Source organism: Ursus maritimus, unplaced genomic scaffold, assembly GCF_017311325.1.
Source record: "Ursus maritimus isolate PB19 unplaced genomic scaffold, ASM1731132v1 scaffold_3, whole genome shotgun sequence".
Taxonomy (NCBI): domain Eukaryota; kingdom Metazoa; phylum Chordata; class Mammalia; order Carnivora; family Ursidae; genus Ursus; species Ursus maritimus.
Window position 1 is genome coordinate 46,058,507 of NW_024425563.1, and position 23,414 is coordinate 46,081,920.

General features: G+C 42.3%; 1 protein-coding gene across 3 annotated transcripts in view; it reads left to right on the forward strand.

The window, feature by feature from the left end:
* The window catches only part of CPVL (carboxypeptidase vitellogenic like), a 127,207-nt gene extending 104,652 nt beyond the window's left edge, over positions 1-22,555 (forward strand). For all 3 annotated transcript variants that reach the window (XM_008686445.2, XM_008686446.2, XM_008686447.2), the window contains one exon: positions 22,298-22,555. In XM_008686445.2, the coding sequence (XP_008684667.1) occupies positions 22,298-22,402 (105 nt within the window). In that variant the 3' untranslated portion in view covers positions 22,403-22,555. The remainder of the gene's footprint in view (positions 1-22,297) is intronic.
* The last annotated feature ends 859 nt before the right edge of the window (positions 22,556-23,414 follow it).

The following is a 23,414-nucleotide window of genomic DNA, read 5'->3' on the forward strand; positions in this document are numbered from 1 at the left end:
CTTGTGAATGCAAAACACATTGAGAGACGAAATGGCACTCCTCCGGCTGCCAAGAAACGGTAACAAAAGAAGCAAGGCCCACATGTGTTTGTGATAGGGAGTGTTTTACCACACGGCAAGGGATCTGCATTTTATGTAGGTGATTTAAAAATGTTGGCAGAGCTCCTGCCCGCTTATGCCTCTGCGTAGGGTTGAGGGTGGCGTGCGGAGATGAGGGGAATTAAGGAGGGAAAAGAGCTACGGCGCTAACAAAGGCATTCTCTGTGAGCCTCGGCCTGAGAATCCTGTCCAAATGTCAAGCGTCTGATAATGAAGAAAGCGGGCCTTCCCCGTAGACTTGCTTTTCAGCATTAGACACACAAAACAGAAGCATGTGAATGTGTCTGCCAAAAAAGAGAGCTCGCTCTCTGCCAAACTACACAGCTCTTAATTTAAAAATCGAAACCAAAGTAGACCTGTCTCCGGATGGTTACCTAAATGTCCATTTAAAAGAATGACAGCTGTCCCTGGGGAGCAACAGGGTAGAGAGAGGGATCCGTTCTCTCCATTATGTTTGTTCCTTGTCAGGCGATGCCTTGGGAAAACCGAAGACAGCTCCAGCCAGCCTGCGGAGATCAGGTGGAGAAGGAGGGCCGCGTGTTGCCTCTTGCTGGTTCTGGCCTAGAAAGCCACGTGCCTTTGGTATCTATACCATTCTAGGAATTAGACACTGCCTTATTCCGTCATCTGGGGCAGTGGCCTTTGCTCGGTTTGTTCATCTGTAAAATTCAGGGTTGGACTGAGTTATCTGTAAGATATCTAAGAAAGAGCTGAAATATCTATTTTTCATTAATGCCCAGAAGGGCTCAATTAGCAAGCAATATAGAGTAGAATAGTGACCTTCTGTGTGTTGGGGTGTGTGTGTGTAGGTGGGTGTATCGACTTAATAGCATTATGGTGCAGATCAAAGGTCTCATCCTCTTCCTCCTTGGCTGGTGACAACCCAGGACCAACACTATCAGGGTCTCACCCTGCTGCTCCTTTTGGGGTCTTCCTCTGCCCTTCTCCGAAAGTCACAGTCACTGTTCACGATTTGTTTTGATGTTTTGAAATGCAGGATATTTTGTTTTTATACCATTGAATTGTTATTTTGACTCCAAGGAAGTTTTGACTCCACAATTAGAAATATAAAATTTCAATTAGAATTACCCTGATGGGGGCGCCTGGGTGGCACAGCGGTTAGGCGTCTGCCTTCGGCTCAGGGCGTGATCCCGGCATTATGGGATCGAGCCCCACATCAGGCTCCTCTGCTATGAGCCTGCTTCTTCCTCTCCCACTCCCCCTGCTGTGTTCCCTCTCTCACTGGCTGTCTCTATCTCTGTCGAATAAATAAATAAAATCTTAAAAAAAAAAAAAAAGAATTACACTGATGAATTTTTTTAAAGAACGTCTTTCTAAAATAAACGCCATGAAGCTAAATTTTCTAAAGAAAACATTAAAACCATTTCAAACTTTTCCATCTTTATTTCGCTGAAAATATTTTATTGAGACTAATTATTTTCCACATACACATTGAAAGAAAGGTTTGAGTCACTGGTCCGTTTTCATTCTTATCAAATCTTACTGGGCGTAGTTTCTGCTAACATGAGTTTTGCAGAATTTCCAACAAGTCTATTTTTCCTGATTGCAGCTTGAGTCATTGTTATTTTTATTTTATGTGTTCATTATCAATATCAATACAGGTTATTTAATAATTACAGGATGGATTATCTCAGCTAGGCAGTATTTTACAGCTGGAACAAATTTTAGGTCTGTTTTCCAGGTGGGAAAAGTGAAGCCCAGAGGTTAAGTAACTGTCCCAAAGTCTCCTACTCATTTTAGGACTGAGCTTCGAGTAGATTCCAGACTCCTGGCTTCCGGCCCAGTGGTTTTCTGCTTCACAAGGGTGCACACTTCTGGAATGATGCAGCGACAGCTACACGCTAGTACAGTGGAAACTGGAGTCTACATACATCTTTGCCATCATTCAGGCAGGCCTGAGAGATCGTGTATTTCACATTTAATGTTAGTTGTGAAGTCACAGGCATGTGCCCACTTCCTATAGACAGACAGAGGATGAGGGTTTTTAAAAGGTCCTAGAGCTTAGTAGGTAGTGAGGCCAGGTTCATCCAAAGTTAAGAAGTTATGGCTTTATCTGGGCACTTCTGATATTAATAAAAGAACAGATGCTGAAATTAGTGAAAATGAACAGAGGAAACGTGGTGGGCAGGGCCTCATAGTGGGAGCCCGAAGAGCAGAGCCCCAGCAGAGCATACAGCCTGCTGGTTTCCAGTCTGGAGCCTGGAGAATAACAGCCAGGAGAGAGACCGGGAAGGGTCATGGGCCCTGGATGGTAAGCAAAGGGTGAGTGCTCCATTGTTTAAGCAGTGGGAGGCAGGCCACTGAACGGTTTTTTCCCCCAATTTTTTTATTGTAAAATACATAGAACATAAAATTTATCATCTTAACCATTTATTAAGTTTTGTTAATTAAGTAATTAATTTTTAAAAGTAGGCTCCATGCCCAACGTGGGGCTTGAACTCACAACCCTGAGATCAAGAGTAGAATGTTCTACCCACTGAGCCAGCCAGGCATCCCTCATCTCAACCATTTGGAAGTGTGTCATTCAGTGGCATTTTTAAATACATTAATAATATTGGGGCGCCATCACCACCGTCCGTCTCCATAGCTCTTTTCATCTCCTAAACTGAACCTATAGCCGTTGAGCACTAGCTCCCCACTCCCCCACCCCAGTCCCTAGCAACCGCCGTTCTACTCATTCTACTTTCTATCTCTATGAACTTGACTGCTCTAAGTATCTCGTAAAAATGGAAGCATACAGTGTGGGTCACCATGGAAGGTGTTTATGCGCATTTTTAAAACGGGTCTTTTGGAAGTTTCAAATGGCAGCGGTAGGATGAATTCAGGGTGGAGAGAGGGAAGGGGATCCCGGGAAATAGGAGTCCTGGTAGGAGCTTTATTGGAAGAAGGCTCTCCACCGACTTCCTGAGTCCACCTTCATGATGCTTGACTCTGAGGTCCTGGAGTAGAGGTTGGGGGGATAGGCTTTGGATTGCCCAAGCGGTGAGGACCGGTTGCTGTTTGAGAAATGGTGTTACTGTGAAGCCACACCAACTTGAAAGCCAAGAGTCCACGGGGAGAGCCTGGCATGCTGGTGTCATACAGTGCTCTCCTTGAGCAGCCACAGAAGCACCTCCAGCCTCCTAAAGCACAAGCCCTGAGCCATGATTACACCTTGACCCTGACCTGGCGTCAGCTTGTGGGGCCCTCAGGCTGGTGGTCTGCCACACTCTCCTCAGGGGCTCTCCCTGAGTTTCCAACAGGAGTAAGACCCTCCACTAGAGGTTATATACAGAGAAACCAAACGCAAGGAGCCCACCAGCCTCAAAGCTTGACTGTTTTGAAGAGTCGTGACCAATGGAAGGCACAATGATGTCAAGAGAGAAGTGTAGACTCTGGAGCTAGACATAGCTGGTGTGAATTTCAGTTTTGCCACTCACTGGCTGAGGGCTGCTCCTGGTTCTGTAAACCCTGAGCGAGGAGGGTGTCAGGAAGGCCCATGCTAATGATGGCTATACCAATTCTTCAGCATTTGGCAGCCCTCGGGCCTGCCACACACCTTTTATCCATAATGTTATAGAATACTAATAGCTCCCCTGTAAATATGTGATTACACTTACTGATTTATAAATGAGGAATCAAAAGTTTCACCTGAGCTACTTGCTCTAGGCTTCAAATAGTAGTCGTGGCTGAGATTTGACAACCCAAATCTCCATCTTTCCCCTGCACCGCCGTGCCTCTCACTACCTATGAGGACAGTGTGGTGGGAAGGGATGGAATACCCTATCTAGTTGGCCAGACTGGGCTACGTGTCTGCCCTGGGGTGCATGTGGTGGTGGTGACAGAGGTGGGGGTGGCCAGTATATTGGGCAGCACATCCAGTCTGTACAGAAAAGTCTGTTTCCTAAAGGAAAGCAGAGTGCTTAGAAGAGGACAGAGAAAGCATGGTGTGCAGACAGAAAGCAGTAACAACCCCAGCTTCCTAACTGTGCTTTCCTAAAACTAACATCCACCTTGTTTTGTTTCTCTGACTACACACAACTATAAAATAGAGAAAGGAATAACTGCAGTCCTTGGGTACAAGGGAAGGTCAGGCCGAGATTTGAACGTTTCCACGGATAATCCACAGAGGGAATGACAAAGAGCTGGCCACCTGCCTCTCTTGGATTTCCTGCTGACGTTTTTTTTAGAATATTAAACAGCTTAGGGAGCATTCTGAACTATTTCTGAAGGAACTAACAGTTCCAGAAAGGTCTTCATCAAGTCCTTGGTTGCATGGGCAAAATCAGGGTAAGCACAGAGCAACAAATGTGATTTTTGCATTCGACTAGTTGAGAAGGGATGAGATGAAGCTAAAACAATATTTAATGCAGGAAAGTGACTGTTAAACAGATTGGAGATGATGATTACCAAATGCAACTAATTCCTTGGAAAACATGTTTTGGCTTTGTTACAGAGATTGTTACACAGAGTCTTCACCTCTCTCCCAGCTCTGCAGCTTTCTATAAAGAGTGATGTCCTGATTCATAGGTTCTTTGTCTCCATCACCTAGATCTGGGGAAAGTTCTTCTGTCCATCAGACTGCAAGCAAAAAACCAGAACATAGTGGTCAAATCATCATCATCGTAATGATAACTTGTTATATCATCAGAGAGCCTCCATGATAGTCACAGATGGAGTTCTCCAGAAGCAGGCATTCAGGCCAACTTTGGGGTGCAAGATGTTTATTAGGGATCAACACGTGTGAATAGAAGGGGGAAGAAGCAGAAGAGACAGAAGAGGGAATCAAATTGTGATGCAGGCCTGAGAAAGCTTGGCCAACCTGGCAGAGAGCTCCGGAGAAAGTCTTCTTCCACCAGTGTCCCACATTGGCCCAAAATGTCCAGGCCATTTTAAATGCCCACCTCACTCAGTCATCCAACGCAGGCTGCCCCAGGAAGGGCATCATCTTGGGAAAGGTTGCTCTCTGCAGCTGAGGCAGCCCCTGGAGCTGCTGACAGCTGGAGGCTGGGCAGCAAGTCCATCTTTGAAGAGGGATCTGGTGGTACATCTCTGTCTTCCATAACGACCACCCAGATAATGTAGTTGCAAGGTCTCAGGGTTGGCATGGTGGGGGGTGACATCAAGGGCTGGTGGTTTGCCTAACTCCACATGAGATACTGCTCTTTCTTTGTTGGCATAACGTAAGCTTTCCCCTAAGCTCTTAGCGTAATTATGTCTTCTGTCTGCGTTAGAAAGATGGAACCAGCCTTGCTTTTCAATTCATATCAGGATTCCAAGATAGGAACAGCAGAGTTTTCAGGAAAAGAATAACAAATTGTCAGTAAATATTTCCCCTTTTCAGTTATTTATTAACGGAATAATAGATCACTCCAAAACTCAGTGGCATGACACAACAACAATTTATTATTTCTCATCATTATGTGCGTGGATTGGGCTCAGCTAGGTGATTCTTCTGACTGACGTGAGGTACACTAAGGCCATCCATGCAGCTGTGTTCAGCGGGGAATATGGCAAAAGCTGGGACATCCAAGGTGGCTTTCTCTTCTTCAGTGCTCTCTCCCTATGGCCACTAACCATGCAGTGTCTTGGCCTGGGCTTCACAGCATGGCAGCTGGTCTCCCAAATTGAGAAGCAAAAGATGTCAGTCCTTTTAAGCCCCGGGTTCAAAAGTCCCAGAATATTATTTCCATTGCATTCTCTTGATCAAAGCCAATCACAGAAGAGGGTCGCATTCCTCTTAATGGGAAGAATGATAAAGAATTTGGGACCATGGTTAATCTGCTACATTTTCCTGAAACAGTGTGTAATCCTTACAAATACAGATTCCCGACCCTATCTTCAAATATTCTGACTTTATTTGTCTGGGGTGGGATCTGAACCTTAGTATATAAGCTTGTTAGGGAATTCTAATATGGATCCTGTTTGGGGGAACCCTAAATTGTGATGTCTTTTGCCTTCTGTTGATGCCAAAATGGCTTCGTCTTGTAGGAACCCCATGTGGCTTATGTTTGGATGAACTTCCATTCTGATCCCTAAAGGCTGCTCTAAATCCTGACCTATTTTACTTCCTTATGGGCCAACCAGAAACTTGAGAATGTAGTTTCATTCTAAACAAACCAGCCATTGATCTGAAACATCACTTTTAGGAAAGTGTCCTCTAGTCAATAGTATCTACTGGTGGGGCTCAGAGTCTCTGAAATCCTCAGCCAAAACCTTAAGCTAAATTTTAGACCTCAGTCCCTGCTGTGCATTGTAGGTTTACAAGTGGTCTTTGTTCTCTCGAAACACTGATAGACCGTTGGTAATTTAGACTCATAGAAAAACTCTGTTATTTATTCAAAAGATTAGCTTCCTTTTCCCAGCAGACTTCTGTGCTGTGCTGAAATGATGTGGTCCTCCTGCACAAAGTCTTTAGCTAGTAGTGTGTCTTATGCTACTTTTCAGAAATGATACAACTGGATCAAGCCGGGTGTGCTGTAAATATCGTCCAGATCCATTCTCAGCAAAGATGGTGGCCACCAGGCAACTTGCATTTGTTTCTGGATATTAATTAATTGATAAAATACTATGATGGAGTGATACAGTTAATGTCATGTCAAGGCAAAAATAAAAATGCAGTGATTTCAACTGAAGCTTTATCAGGAGTAACCTTACTATTTTCATTAGGTGATTGCTAGGTTCTTTAATAAGGGTTCTTAACCTAGGGCAAGGGTCTGTGGCTATTATTCAAGGGGTCAGTGAACTTAGAAGGGGAAAAATGCATTTTATTTTCACTAACCTCAAACTTAAATAGCTTTTCCTTCCATTATGAATTATGAAATTTAGCATTTCCTCCCATTATGATGGTAGGCAACAAACCACAGCGACCTTAGGCGTACCTTTGACTGTCACCAATAGAAAGCAGAAATACTTTCATATCAAATGCAAATGCTGTTGTAGATACCTTGAAACAACATCTATCACCATCACTGCTACTTTAAAATTACAGTAGTTATCACACCCACTGGTTGCTCTTACTGAATGTGTCCATAGAGAAGTACATATATTGTTATATCACAAATGTATTTTTTACTGCTTTGTTAATTTCAATATAATGGGCTCATTTGTGATCTATAATATATATGTAAATATATATAAAATGTATTTTGAAACATTCTTCTGAGAAGTATCCATAGGCCACACAGTAGACACCATAGGGGTCCATGGCACAAAAAAGACCAAGAACCCACGCATTAGACTATCTGAATTGTTGAAAATAATTTCTAGACCCAACCCAAACCACAGACCACCTTTGGGGACCCCAGATTGAAAGGTTATGAGTTTAGCTATCAAGTAGACTTAGATTTTATCTCTAGTCTATTACCTTGGCAATTCTAACTCCTACTATCACCATACTGAAGCAACAGAGTGTAGAGATTAAAAGACCGGATACTGTGCCAGACCCTGGTCCACTGCTTACTAGCTGTGTGACCTTGCGGAAGTTACTTAACCTCTCCAAGAGGTTCTTCATCAGTGAAGTGCGGATAGCATTAATACCTATCTCTCTCATGAAGGGATTAGTTACTAGGCTTCATTGAGATTATGGGTATACATGTATTACTTGACACTCTACCTGGCACCTAGTAAGCATGGAATAAACAGTCCTGCTGCCTCTCCCTAGCATTCATCTGTTTTCATAGGGCAAGAAGGTGTCCTCCTATCTAATAGGGTCCTTAATAGATACTGTGTTTTAAGGGCTCAACTAAATATTATTTATCAGAAAGGCCTGGAACCACAGTAGTTGTATCCAGTTGTAACTCCCTGTAACAAAGAAACTGTCTTGGTGAGAGGTACAAGAAACAGAGGGGCAGGGGACCTGTTCCACATTTTGCTACATGGCAGTCTAATAATAGTAAATAAAAGTGGCTACATTGAGTAATGAGATGTTTCTAAAGCATTGAGTCCCTTCTAGAGAACAGTAATCTGAAACATCCCTGTTGACAATAAATGAAGCATCCAGCCTTTTTGTTTTTGTCTTTTTTTCCATTTGTACTGAGCTTCTAACATATGGAAACAGGGAAGAAGAGGAGTATAGGAGATTTAGAGAGTAAAAAACCATCTAGCAAAACAAAAACCCCAGTTAATTTGGCCAACTTTCTGCCCTTCTGCTGTCCAGCATGGAGATGTGGGTGTTTATTTTTGTTCCCGATATTTATTTTCTTATGCAGCAACCAGAGTCCCAAGGTTTAGATTCTCGCACCAGCCCTGTCTTCATAGAGCTGCTTGCCAGAGGGGGGCTTCCCATTTTTGCTTTTGTTTCCGTTTAATTGCTTCTCTATCCTCCCCACTTACTGTTTTAGACACATGGCCCATCTCATCAGCTCTGTGTCAGACAGAAGAAAAGAGCATGACGGAGAACATGTTACATTTTCTAAAGATTCATTTTTGTGAGTTTGGCAGCATCAGTAGGTGGTTTTTCTTTTCTCTTTTTAAATTAAAAACTGAATAATAACCAAAAAGTATATATAATACTTGTGTGAGATACAACAAATAATGGTAAATGGACAACTTTGTACTTACCAGCCAGTTTAAGAAATGCAGCATTACCAAGAGCTTGCCCTCCCCCGTCCCACCCCTCTCTCTCGTTGCCCCTGGAGGTGAACCACTGAACTGGTTTTGTTTGTCATCTTTTTCCTTTTTTTTAATTAATAGTTTTACAGATATACATCTCCATAAATAATACTTCACTTTTCATGTTTAATTTTATATAAAAGGACTTATTCTGTATGTATTTTGTAATAACATGCTTTTGCTATTCAGCGGTGTTGAGATTTCATCCATGCCGATAGAGTCAGTTGTGCTTGGTTCCTTTTTCATTGCCACGTAGTATTCCACTGTGTGATTATATCACTCATCCATTCCACTGCTGCTGGACATGCGGGTTGTTACCAGTGTTTTGCTACTACAAATATTGCTTTAGTGAACATTCTTGCCCTCCTTGTGCCTGTGTGCAAGGGTTTGTCTAAGAATAATGCCTAGAAGTAGGACTGGTGAGTTCGCAGGGTTTGAACATCTTCAACTTCATCAGATAATGCCACACTGTTCTCCAAACTGATTATGATCTTGCCAGTAATGCACGAGAGATCTGATTATTTCACTCTCTTACCAACTCTAGGACTTGTCCCTGGTCACTTCTCCAGTGGGCTTAATGAAATTGAAGGGGGGCTTAATGTTCTTTCCCATGTCTGCCATTTATGATTTGTCTTCTGTCTTGGTGTCCTTCCCGTCTTCTCTGGCTAGCATCAAATGGAAAGACTGTAGCCTCCACACCCAGTGAAACGGTGGAGTGGACATGTCATGTCCAAGTCTTAGCACTGCTTTGGTTAGGCAGATGCCTTTTCCTTTCTGCATGTCCTGTGCTGAGGTTGGCCACCAAAATATCCAGCTTAGGGACGCCTGAGTAGCTCCGTTGGTTAAGTGTCTGCCTTTGGTTCAGGTCATGATCCCAGGGTCCTGGGATCAAGCCCCACGTCAGGATCCCTGCTTGGCTGGAGTCTGCTTCTCCCTCTCCCTCGGCACCCCCCCCCCCCCCCGCTCACTCTGTCTGTCTCTCTCTCAAAATAAATAAAATCCTTTTTAAAATCCGGCTTAAAAAAGTAGGAAATTTAGTCCTTCAGCACCTTTTCACTTCAACTTACCAACAGTGGCTCAGTGTAAAGAAGCAACTACTAAAATGGATTTCAGTGTATATCTTGGATTTGCAGGTGAGCCCTAGACCATCAGGAGGAGAATCTGAATCTTTCCCCAACACGGCACAGATAGCCTCACTTCCATCACTTTCCCACCGAAACAAGGAAATAAGGGTCTTCAGCCAGTTGCTTTGCTGTGTGTCTTACCAGGAAATTAAGAAGAATCGTACTTGGTAGATATTACCCCCCCCCCCAGTTCCTTAGCTAGCATTTCTCACATCTGCTTTATAAATCCTTCTCAGTGGCCTGATTTTATTCATTTCCTAGTGCTTGACACAGAAACCACAAAGAACTACTTAAAGAGAAAAACACTGATTTTATGTAAGGCAATAAAAAAAACAGACAGCATTTTGGGGACGTTTTTAGAAAGAGGCTTCCCCACTTCCTACATTCTAAAATGAAACTGTTTCTGCTTTGTTTTAAGAAAAGGCACAGGTTTTAGACGATGCTATTCCAGAACACTCTGTGTTTTAAGTTGTGGTTTAAACTTCTTCCTTTGACAATAGCTGGTCTTAACAAGTCCCCTTACTCTCCCATCTACTCTTCTCCCGGTGCTTTTGCCAAAACACAGGTCTGATCATGTTTGCCCTTGTTCAAACTCTCTCACTGACTTCCTGCTACCTGCAGAATAAAGTCTGAACTCTCTCCATAGAGTAGTAAAGAGGTGAGGTCTGGCTTCTTCTTTCTTCCCCAGTCTGAATTCTCACCCTACCTCCTCCTCCATTAGAATCCTAAAAAACAAAACAAAACACCCTATAATTCCCCAAACCCACCGTGATGTTCTGACGGCCAGCAATGCCCATGGGATTCCTCCTTTCCTTATAAGGTCCTTTCCCCTTTAGCTGCCCGGAAAATCCTCATTTACCTTTTAGGGATTAAAATGACCTCTAAGGGGGCTCCTGGCTGGCTGAGTCAGTACAGTGTGCCATTGTTGATCTTGGGGTCCTGAGTTCAAGCCACATGTTGGGCATAGAGATTATAAATAAATAAATTAAATAGATGATAGATAGATAGATAGATAGATGATAGAATTACCTCTAGGAAGCCCTTCTTCTCACAGAATACCTCCTTCTGTAAATCTCTATGTGCCTCTCTTAGTGCATGTACCACACTGGGTTTTCTCTTTCATTTAACTCTTTCATTGCTTTCCTCCCGTACTTGACACTGAGCTCCTCCAGGACAGGAATAATATATCATTCATCTCTGTAGCAAACCCCTTAGCATAGTTCGTGGCACCCAATGAATGTCCCGTGAATGAAAATCAAATTGGCCCCTACCTCATTTCCACACCCAATTCATGCTTGTGTGTGTGCGCGCACGCACGCATGGGCGCGTGCTTCAAAACTGCAGTCCTCTGGGGCACCTGGGTGGCTCAGTGGATTAAGTGGCCAACTCTCGGTTTTGGCTCAGGTCATGATCTCAGGGTCATGGAGCAGGAAGTCTGCTTGTCCCTCTCCCTCTGTTCCTCCCCCGCCTCTCATAAATAAATAAATAATTAATTAATTAATTAAAATCTCCAAAAACAAAACAAACTGCAGTTCTCAAGGAGTGCTACGGTTGCTCACCAATCGTGCATACCGAAGTGTCTTCTAGGAAACAGGCTAGGTGTGCTAAGATAATGAATAGTTCAAAGCAATTCCCTTCAAATGAAAGGAGGCATTGTTCGTGTCAGCTGAAGACGACTTCCTCTCTGTGTTACACAGGAGAAGAAAGGAGAAATATTATGGGAAATAAATTTATGGGAGGAGTTGTAGAAGTTTCATTATCTCGGGGCTGACTAGAATGTCCCCTCCTTTAAAAAGTCGAAATTTTGGCATTTGGGGTTTTTTTCTTTAAAAAAAAAAAAAAACCACACAGCTTGCTTCCTGAAAACAAAGGAAATTATAAACAATGGCAACTCCCAATTTTACTCTGATTATTTGCCAAGAGTCCTCTTAGTTCATGTGGTTCTATTTCATTAGAGAGGGCTGATTAGCATAAAAAGAATGCTTCTAAATTAAGCTACCCAAATATGCACTTAGTTAATACTCAGGGAGCTAATTTATTGTATTATTTAAAATATAAATTGGATAGCAAATCTATTTACTGAGGTATAACAGCTATGCAATGATGCATAATTTTCTCTTAGCTGTTGAGTGGTTTTTAACAATCTATTGAAATTTAACAGAGAACCATTTCATTATGGGAAGTGAATAAATACTAAGAAGACTAACATTTAAAGTATTATCCACACATGGAGAATAGGTTTTAAAAATTAATGATATTTGAGGAACAAAGAGGGAATTGGGGTTTGCTTTTTAAACAGTAACATTTTGTTGTTTTAATTTGAACTGTAACCAGATTCACAGAATGGTTGTGGAAATGTTAAACAGAACCCAAAAATAAACAAGGTGGAGGGTAGAGTGGGGCAGAGAAAGGGGCAGTGTGAAGGAACAAAATAAAGTTGTGTTAAGATACTGCCCCATTGTCAACTGGACCAAGGGTACTATTTTTGCCTCAGACAGTCTTTGGCTTGGTAGTGAAAACTGTGTGCCTTGTTTTATTTCAACCAATGGCATCATGAAAATGTTGTGCCCATTGGCATGTCCTGTGTCCTCAATTCCTGGAACCAGGGGACATTTTCAGGTCTGGGGTCCCCTTAGGCTGTGGGTCAGAAACACAGTTGAATCCAGATACCTTCTCTGGTTAATAGTTGTCCCACACAGACAAGCTTTGGAGTGTCACGGGGGCTCTGATACAAACAGATTATCCATGAATGCAGTGGTGTGGTCTTGAAACCATTACTGTCAATTATACTAGAATTCTGTGGGGTAGGCAGGAATGGAAGCAGGCAGCAGGACCTTCTCATCTTTCTGCAAATATTTGAAACCTGGCCCATCTGATTTCCTGAGCCAAGATTTCAGAGAAGTTTTGGACCTTACAATTTACTGATCTGAATAGATGTTTCTTTGCTTTATTTTGGGAGAGAGGAAGAATGCTCTAACGTTTCATCTTTCCCTGGGAGAGCCAAAATGTCAGAGAACTAGGAGTGGGAAGGTAAACTGGTTTGGGAGGGAGGGGAGACACTGATCTATAGTGTTTGCCAATTTCCGTGGTGTAAATATTGCCACCGCGGCTGATTGCAGGCTACCAACATGTGACACCACCGAATGTGGAATTGGGCAGCAATGTGCACAATCAGCTGTCCAGAGCCAGTGCCAGAGCTCCAGCACACAATGCTAGAACCCTCCCCTGCTGCTGCTTGCAGGAGGTGAAACTCGAGCTGGTCGGCCGGCTCTTGTCTCCCTGTTCCCTGGAGGACAATGAGCTGGGCTCTTGGTCCTCGAAACATTCCCAGCAGAGAGCATTTGCTGCTGTAACCCCTGCCTTCTCCTCCCAAAGAAAACTACAGATGTAGATCCTAAAGCTAGATATTGAGTAAGAGTAATTAATGAACTGGATTTTGCTTTTTATCCTCTTGTGGATTTCAAATATAAAACTGGACATGGGGAAGTAAAGTTTTGATTATTTTTTAACTGCATCAAATCCCATGTTGCAAAGTGGGTTCTTAAAAGGGTGAAAAAGACAGAACAGCTTTTTGCCATTCTGCTAAGACAAGTAAGGTCTTGCTTGCTTGACATTTCTGTGTGGGGAGATGAGGGTGTTTGGCATTGCAAGTGGTAAAAGGGGGTGGAGGGAAAGAATGGGATGGATCATGGTGCTGGCAGGTTTAAGGGATAAAATTCACTCTAGACAGTTAAGTCAAGCATATTGACAGAAGTTTGAGCTCATATTCAATCTGCTTTCTTACTTTAATTGGGACCTTTCCCATGGGAAGGAAGAATTCATAGCATGGAAATAAAAAAAGCCTGGAAGAGAAATAGTCTCCCTCCTCAACAATATAATTCTTCCTTCTGAAAAAGTATAGTACCATCTTTTATATTATATTTATTAGTATTGTAGCTTCTGATCTTTCTCCACTCTTAAAGGGCAAAACTATTCCTTTGACAATAAAAAATGAGATAACAGTATGATGACTATTGCTGGAGTGCTTAGTATATGTCTATGGCACGTGGTGCAAGCTATTATTATGTATTTGTGAACTGAGTGCTGTGCAGTGGTTAATATGCATTATTTCTTTGAATCCCTACAGAAAGTTAAATATTCTTAGAGTGACAAACCATCCTAGATTGCCTGGCACTTTTTCAGGTTAGCACTGAAAATCCTGGGTTCCCAGGAATCCCTCAGCCCAGGGCGAACTGGGACAACTGGTCACCCTAATTCTTACCTTCAGATAAGAGAATAGAATCAGTTAAGTCCCTTTGCCAAAGTTGCAGAGCTGGACTCAAACCCAGACCTGCTGAATCCTGAGTTCATGCTCGTGACCACCATGCCGAATCACTGATCAAGGGAAGAGAAGGCTCTAAGTTTAGTCATTCATACCAACCTTGCTGAAATTAACACAGAGATTCTTGGAATTACTTTAAAGAAAGTTTCCATGACTTTTTTCTTTTCTTTTTTTTTTTTTTAATCAGAGACATTCATAGCACACTGAAACATCTAGCTGATTTGGTGAGATGAAGTTAAGAGAATTGATTGAAGGGTCTTCACCTCCGGCATTCATTTTTGTACCTCTCTAAAAAGACAGGGTATATTACCTGATCACTAGATTTCTTCTAATTTCAAAGTTCTCTGATTGTCAGAAGTCTGTTTTTCACGTTGCAGAGAAATGTTTGTGCCATTTATTCTCATCCTTCTATTTTGTCTTTTCTTTTGGAGACATAATGCTTTTTCCTTTTTTTTTTTTTTAATATTTTATTTATTTATTCGACAGAGATAGAGACAGACAGCGAGAGAGGGAACACAAGCAGGGGGAGTGGGAGAGGAAGAAGCAGGCTCATAGCAGAGGAGCCCGATGTGGGGCTCGATCCCATAACGCCGGATCACGCCCTGAGCCGAAGGCAGACGCTTAACCGCTGTGCCACCCAGGCGCCCCCATAATGCTTTTTCTTAAAACCACTATGAGCTTGTTGATGATACATTGTTTTATTATCCTTTAATTTCATTCTTTATTAATTTTAATTCTAGTATAGTTAACATACAGTGTTATATTAGTTTCAGGTGTGCAAAATAGTGATTCAACAATTCTGTATAGTACTCAGTGCTCATCACGGTAAGTGTGCTCTTAATCCCTATCACCTATTTCACCCACACTGCCACCCACCTCCCCTCAGGCAACCACCAGTTTGTTCTCTATAGTTAAGAGTCTCTTTCTTGGTTCGTCTCTCCCTTTATTCATTTGTTTTGTTTCCTAAATTCCACATATGAGTGAAATCATATGGTATTTGTCTTTCTCTGAGTGGCCTATTTCACTTAACATTATACTCTCTAGATCCATCCATGCTGTTGCAAACGGCAAGAGTCCATTCTTTTGATGGCTGAGTAATATTCCATTGTATATATACCACATCTCCTTTATCCATTCATCTCTCGATGGACACAAACTGCTTCCATCGTTTGGCTATTATAAATAATGCTGCTATAAACATCAGGGTATTATCTGTCCTTTTAGAAATTACAGCACACATACTGACTTTAAAAAGTTGACTTTAAATTAGTGCATTTATCATTTCGCGGATATGCAAGTATCTGACAATATCTTAATTTATGCCACCTTTTGTGCAACTGCTGTCTTTTTTTAAAACTTCGACATGGTTCATACTCCATAAGACATTATTATTATTATTGACATTCATTTCTTTTTATCTACACACGTAAATTCTCGGTTGCTCTTCATTCTCCTCCATATTTTCATGTATCCATAGGGATGATTATCCTTCTGTCTGAAGAACAATCTTCAAACGTTTCTTTACAGATCTGTTGGAAATAACTTTTTCCAGTTTTTTTTCCCTTGAAAATATCTTTATGGAGTCATTTACATGGGAATCCTAGGTGGAAGCTACTTTCTTTTAGAACTCAGGATACAGGGACGCCTGGGTGACTCAGTCATTTCAGCATCCAACTCTTGGTTTTGGCTCAGGTCATGATCTCTGGGTCGTGAGATCGAGCGCCACGTTGGGCTCTGCACTCGGCATGAGTCTGCTTGAGATTCTCTCCCTATGCCCCTCCCTCTGCTCTCTCTCTAATAAATGAATAAGTAAAATCTTTAAAAAAAACAAAAAAACAAGAGATACAATTCCACTGTCTTCTAGCTTCCATTGTTTCTGTTAACTAGTCAGCTTTCTTGCTCTTTAAAATTATTCAAAGTGTGGTTTCTTTTTTCGACAACCTTTAAGATTTTCTTTCTGTCTTTGGTGTTAGCAGTATACTGTTATGTGCCCAGATGTGGTTAGTTTCCTCTGGGTTTTTCCAATTTAGGTCCATAGAGCTTCTCAAAGCTGTGGCTTGATGACTTCTGTTGATTTGGGGGAGTTTTTTACTCATAATCTCTATATTTCACTCTGTCTTTTGCACAGTACCTTCCTTCTCTTCTTATTCTAGGACTCCAATTAAACATAGGTAAATACTTTGTCATCCCATGGCTTTTTTTCCCCTCTTTTCTGTGTTTTCCACAACTTCTTGAATAATTTGTTCCTAGTTATTTTAAAATCTATACCTGATAACTTGAATATCTGGATCCCTGTGGTCTCTTTTTGCTGTCTGCTTTTCCCCTTGGTTTTAGTCATTTGACCTTATCTTTTGGCATGCCTACTACATTTTATTGAATGCTGGACAAGATGTATGAAAATGATGTTATCTTCCTCCAAAAAGGCTTTGATTTTTTTCCCTGAAAGGCAGTTAATGTAGGGGGCAGATCAACTGCTCCAGTTAGGGGCTGACGTGTGACTTGGGGCTGGATTTCAGGTTTGGGGAGGACTAACCTGCTTCTGGTTTTCATTACTTCTAAGACTTGTCTCTCAGGGGTCTAAGAGAAAGCCTGCGGTATTTACCAGAGCCATGCCTGCTTGACAAGCCTGAGATTCCAAATTTTATCTTTTGTTTCTTTGGGGTTTTCATTTGCTTTTATTTTTTGGTCTCCCAAGCACCCTAAGCTCCACTTAGCTGTTCATCCTCTTATCTGTCACTTTTTGCTTGGCTTCTTGGCAAGACAAACTTAGAAATTGGTGGATTTCTCAAACAGATAAGCAGCACAAAATGTTCGGTTCACTTCTCTTTGATTCTCTTTTCTCCATAGTCTTGGCCTCTCAAGTCCTGGTTGCTTTCTGATACTTTCAAACAGCCTTCTTTTTTTTAGTTCAGTTTTTACTGTTCTTGTGGGGTGGGGTTGGTTTTCTCACCTGCTATCGCTTCATAGTCAAAGGTGGAAACCCTAAATTATGATATTGTTGCAACTGGTTAGGTAAGATGGTGTATCTAGAAAGCCCTTAGGGAACTGTCAGGTAGCACCAAAGCTATATATTGGTATCTCTAGGGATGGGTCCCACTGTGATGGCTGCATTTTGGTCAGCGGAAGCTCCTTTCCCCCTCCTGTTCAGTAATGCTTTGCCACGCTAGTAGTGCACACTGGTAACTCTCAAGTTTTCCCTGAGTGCTTTGGGAGAAGCTTTAACCCTTGATCTCTACTTTGGCTTGGGGGCGGGGGGAGGTGGGGTGATTATTGATTTTTTTTTAAGTGGATTGCCCCATTCTTTTTTTAGGAGGTGGCTAACAAGCTTTGGCTAATTTTTTAAAATCTCATTCTCAAGTGCCTTTTGTTTTTTTAGTATATTTTTTACTTGAGTGCATATTTATTCCATTTCTACTCATGGTTAGTGTCCAAAAGCTAAAAGGTAAGATTTTGTAAAGATGAAAAATGATAAAAAATAATAAAATAACTTTAGTGTAAATCAGAAACCACAACAAGCAAGATTCTTTCCCTGTGTCTGCATCCTCCTGTAGTGAAAAACAAGAACTATAAACCTATCCTATATTGCCCACCTCCCAAACCTGCCTCTTTTCTTCTTTCTCAGTTAATAGCACCACCTCGTGCAAAGCTTCCTGGGTCAGAAGCCTGAAATGGGGAGGGTGTGTATGTGTGATGGGGGATGCTTGCACTTTACCTTTTCAGCTGATTAGTCCCGGCTTTTACTGCTTCCACCCTGACATCCCTCTTCTCCTGCCCCTTCTCCCCATGTCTCCCGTGCACCCACATCCTCTCTCACCTGAACAGCTGGTCTCCTAATTCGCCTCCCTGCCTCAGTATCATTTCCTTCCAAATCACCCCCCTCGGTACACGTTAAGTCATCTTTCTATAATGCGCATCTGAGCGTATTACTGCCCTGCTTGAGATCCTCTTGGGTACGTCCAGAAGAGGCAACTCCACAGGCACAGAAAGCAGCCTAGTGATTGCCAGGGGCTGGCAGGGAGAGGAGAATGGGAAGAGATTGCTAGTGGATATAGGGTTGCCTTCGGGGTGATGAAAACATTCTGCAACTAGATAGTGGTGATGGTTGCACCACATCGTGAATGTACGAAATGCTACTGTTCATTTAAAAATGGCTAGAATGGTAATTTTATGTTATGTGTATTTTAACACCCACACACACACCCCCACACACACACACCCAGCAGCATGTCATATGGGGCACCACATGGTCTCACTAGTATTTGTCTATTCAACTCTCCCTTTTCTTTCCCCTCAACCTTTCACATGGGGAACCCCGTGCAGGTTGTTGCTTGTTGTATGTGCCGCGTAGCTTTCACGCTCCACAGCTTTTACAAGGGCACTTCCTGTGGGTGTGGTGTGTCCCGCCCCCACCCCACCCAGTACTGTCTGTCCAGACATCTGCTCCTCCAAGACCCCCACGAAGTCTCCCCGGACAAACCCACACCCACACTCCCAGGGTGAATTTCCCTCTGTCTCGTCACCTCTAATGGCACAACTGGGAGACCTTCTGTTTTCCAGTTCCAGGGAGGATTGTATCCTTTTCTAAAAAATAAAGTGGAATGAAGCTTTAAAGTGTTTGCATAACCCTTTTAAAATTCATGACACATCTGTGACCCCCTGGAACATCTGGAATACACGAGTTGAGAGATTGCAGCTCTCTTGTGGAAACACCCAACATATACAGTTTCTGACGTTGAGACCATTTCTATCCAGGGAGGCTTGGGATGAATCTTGTCCCATTTGAATGTGGAATCATGGCCCTGTCACATTTTGTTACACACCTCTAAAAACCGTGGAGTGGTTTGTGCCCTTGACTTGTGAGTGGTGAGCAGCTTGGCTGTAAACAACAGAGTGGCTGTTTGGGTTTTTCCAGCACTCATAAATTTATTTGAGGTTAACATCAGTAAAATGTTGTCAATATGCTAGGAAACATACTTTAGAATTTTGTGGTATGTGAAAAAGACTTTGTTCCCAAATGAGCTTTTCTTTCCAATCTTAATGACACCATTTATGATGACATTTGGTCATTACATGTGGCAGCTCAGAACTGGACTGGGGACCATGCAGGTTACCGAGAACTGTAACACCCAACCTTATCATCTCTTCTTCACCACTTGGTTATCATGGTCATAGAAGTATGTGTGTGTGTGTGTGTGTGTGTGTGTGTGTGTGTGTGTGTGTAAATACCAGGCAAGCGGATGATCAAGAGGAAATATACGAAGGGGAGGCCATGAGGAGGTGTTAAACAAATTTCTGTCGTTTTCTCCCCTGATATGAATAGAGAATTGCCTGGTTTGCCACAGAATGGAAAAGGCTCTTCTAAACCTTGGTTCTCAAGGAGTAGTCTTTGGACCAACAGCATCAGCATCACCTTGGAATTGTTAGAAATGCAAATTATCAGGCCTTGCCCTAGACCTTCAGTGCTGGAAAGTCTGGGGGTAGGGCCCAGCAGTCTGATCTAACAAGCTCAGGTATTTTGATGCACATTCAAGTTTGAGAACCGCTGTTTTAAACAACTCCCTGAAACTAAGATTTCTTAATGCTCATGTAGGAACACAGTGTTTTAGGGTAGTTTGATAGAAGCATTTGATCCTGGATTTTGAATAGGGATAACTGTTGAAAGAATAATGACAAAGGCTAATATCTATTGAGTACCATTCCAGTCCAGACACTATGCTGAGTGTTCCATGGACATTATTCCACCAATAGCTCATGTAATTCCCACCTATCCCAAGAGGTAATACTTTTTTCTCTCTTGCACAGTGAAGGAAACTGAGGCTCAGAGCAGGTAAGTTATTTGCCCAGGGTCACACAGCTTGCCGTGCCTCGAGTCGTGCTCCTACCATCCTGACTCCAGGCCCAGGCCATAAAGCACTAGGTCACCCCCCATTAGCTGCAGCTCCGGTCTGGGAGGCAGGATGACCGTTACCTCTTGGATTCAGCTTACCACTGTTCCAGACCATTGCTGCCAGATTCATTTCCAGTTGAGGCAGCAGCTGGGTTTTGTCACAAACATGACTTCGTTAAGTGTCCTCAGCTGAGCTGAAATTGCACAGAATCACTCATCAGATTCCTGCCAAAGCCGGAGATTTGGATGGGAACCTACAGGAAAAGAATTCTAGCCTGGGATCGTGGGGGCAGCAAAAGTTTTCCTCTAGAGTCACATGCAGGGGCTCATGACACAGATATGTTTACTTTCCGTCTGTGACAAAGTGAGACATGTTGGGTTTCCAGACACAAGCCTGTACGCAAATGGTAGATGGGATCCACTGTCATGGCAGCAAGGCACAAGTGGCCATTGACGGAGTGTGGCATACAGCAGGTGTTTCCAATTGCGTTTGAGGGTTAAGTCCAATCTCACATCTGTAATGGTGGTCTACTTCCCTCACTTGCCTCAGAGGGCTGTTGAGAGCCAGGCGAAGTGTTCTAGGACTAAGCTGTAAAGTTTGGTTCAAATGTAAAGAATTATTATACAAATACTAGGATTTGAATAAAAACACTGGTGTGTGCATCAAAAGCCAGGTCCCGGCTCATTCCCTCAGTTACAATTGTGTGACTTGAGCGAGCCTCCTAATAGCTCCATATCACTCCGTCACCGAGGTTGGTATGAATGGTGCTCTCTGCAGTTAGTTGTGCAGTGCACAACTTGTGTAGCTGTGAGCTGCAAAACAAAATTCTTTAATCATGTCTATCCCACTTACTGCGTAGCAAGGTTGTAAGATGCTGGGTGTTGGGGGTGGATTATTAATATAATAAGTGCACTATGTAAATATACGTGTACTTTTCTTCTGCCTCAGTTCCCTTCTGATTGAGGCAGGTAAAACAAGCTATGAAAGGCCTTGTCAAAGTGGCCTTTACTTGCTGATTGTGGTATAGCAGCTAGAACTTACTGAATGTGATCCCTTTCCTGCCTGTGTTCACTCCCTTCATCCACTACTAACTCCTGGCCATTTTCCATATGTGCCGTAGGACGTGGCAGGCCACTCTGCTTTCTCCTGCAGGGGGCCTGCCAACCCTCAGTGTCGGTTCTTTCCCTTTCAGTTTTGAATCACGAAGGCCCCTCCTTGTCCTCTACTTGGGATGTTTGTTGAAACCAGAGGCTTTCCAAGGACAGAGACCAGTCCCCATCCCAAACGCTGCTTTTTTTTTTTTTTTTTTTTAAATCGGTATAGCACCAAGCACAAGGGTCTGAACTCACCTTAACTCTAGGTGTTTCAGAATGCTCTATATATCTTGTTAGGTGACACAGGTATCCACCGCTCCCCAGACTCAGTGAGTCCACACTTGACACAAGTGCTTTTCATTGTGTGTTAATTTTACATAAAATCTGGGGGAAGTGGACTGGTATCCATATTTGACTTTGAAACGTGTCAAAAAGATAAGCTGGATTAATAGATGGATAGTGTGAGAAAATGAGTAAAGTCGGTGTTAATGAGAGACTCTAAGTGGTAAGTCTATGAAATTCTTTCAGATTTGCTCTATGAATATTTTTCATAATAAAATGTTAGGAAAAAAAGAATGTTCAAATTCTGTGCTTCTCAAAAAAACTGATCTTTAAAATATCAGGTGTCAAGGATTTCTCATGTTTGTCGTTTTAATTTTTTGGAGAATCAAAATATCCCCTGTATTAATAGCCAAGACTAAGACGGCAGGTAGAGCTCAGCGTGAGGGCCACGTGGCTCAGTGGGCTGAAGGAGGGAGGTGGGTAGATGCCTCCACCCATTTTGGGGGCAGAGCTGGCCCCAGGGTAGGTCTTCACACCTCAGGGGCCTCACCAGGGAAGAGTAACAAGACAACACAGAGTAGCGGACAGCTCACTCCCAAGAGGAAAGAGACAATTTTCAAGTTCCATACATGTGAAAGATGAACACAACTTTGTGTTAAATTAAATAATCACACAACTGTAAACCTTTCCTACCTTAAAGTATCTATTATTAAAGCTATCAAAACTTAGACAATCCGCATCTCAAAAGGCATGGACTGAGAGAATATGTTGTGTATTTGGTGGAAGCTGTAAGAATGCTTCAGTCCGAACTAAAACTTCCCATTCATGTAGAACACCCATTTCTCTAAATTCTAACTTTCCTTTTTCTTCTCGAAGGTAATCGTTCGAGGTGGAGGACACATTTTACCCTATGACCAGCCTCTGAGATCTTTTGACATGATCAATCGATTCATTTTTGAGAGAGGATGGGATCCTTATTGATGGATAAGCTGCTTTCCTAAAAGAAAGAACATCGGGGGGGGGGTTAATCTTGGAGAAGAAAATTTTCAAAATGGAAACTGTCATATAAATAATCAAATCATCTTTTTATATCTTTAAAATGTTTCTCATCAATAAAAATTATCCTTGAAACAAGGAAGATTGTGTGTTGGGGGAGAGATCCTTCATTACAAAATGAACTTGAAGAAAATGCTACTCGTGAGTAAGAAGGCCCTCTTAACGGATGGCAAGAATGGATTCTGAGACCGTGTTTCAGATGGAAGCAGATACGTGGGAAGTGGAGGCCTTGAGTAGGAATTTTTAATTCCTTGGAAGAGTATGTGCGAAGTGCAAGAAGTGAATAAAGTTGTAACAGCGTCTTGTTCTGTAAATAACAGAAGAGTTTGTCATAGTATGCTTATGAAAGTGTTTGGTAGGTCTATTGGGTAAGAGCATCGAATTGCCACTCCAAAGGGATGGGTGCAGTCATAATAGTGGTGGGCAAGAGTCTGGACTGTGGAGAGTCTTAGCAAGAAAGGTGGATTGGAATTCTTTGAAATAGAAATCTTCTATATAAAAGTAATAATGTACCAGTTGGTGATACACGGAGGTTCTTATTCAAAGAACACACTGCATCTTTGTCTTTTCTTTCTTTGTTTTTTTGCTTTTTGGGTTTTCAGTGTGTTGGCTCATTTCAAGGGTACACATTTATCAAACAGCCTGCAGGCTGCATTAGTTATGAGCCATTTTAAATTTGGGTTTTAAATTCTGTACTTCTTTAAGCCAAGTAAAGAACAGACTCATTTTGTATAATTGTTGGAATATCAAAAAAATTTGAGATAATCTGGCATCAAAATACCTACATTTATAAATATGCATACATTAGTAATTTTCCAACTAAAATATCACATCTTGGCACATCTCTCCTGTTTATGCAACATGTGCTCTCATCTCTGAAATTCCCCAGCACGTTTGGCTTTTTCAACATCATTTCTCTCTCACATTACCCATTTAT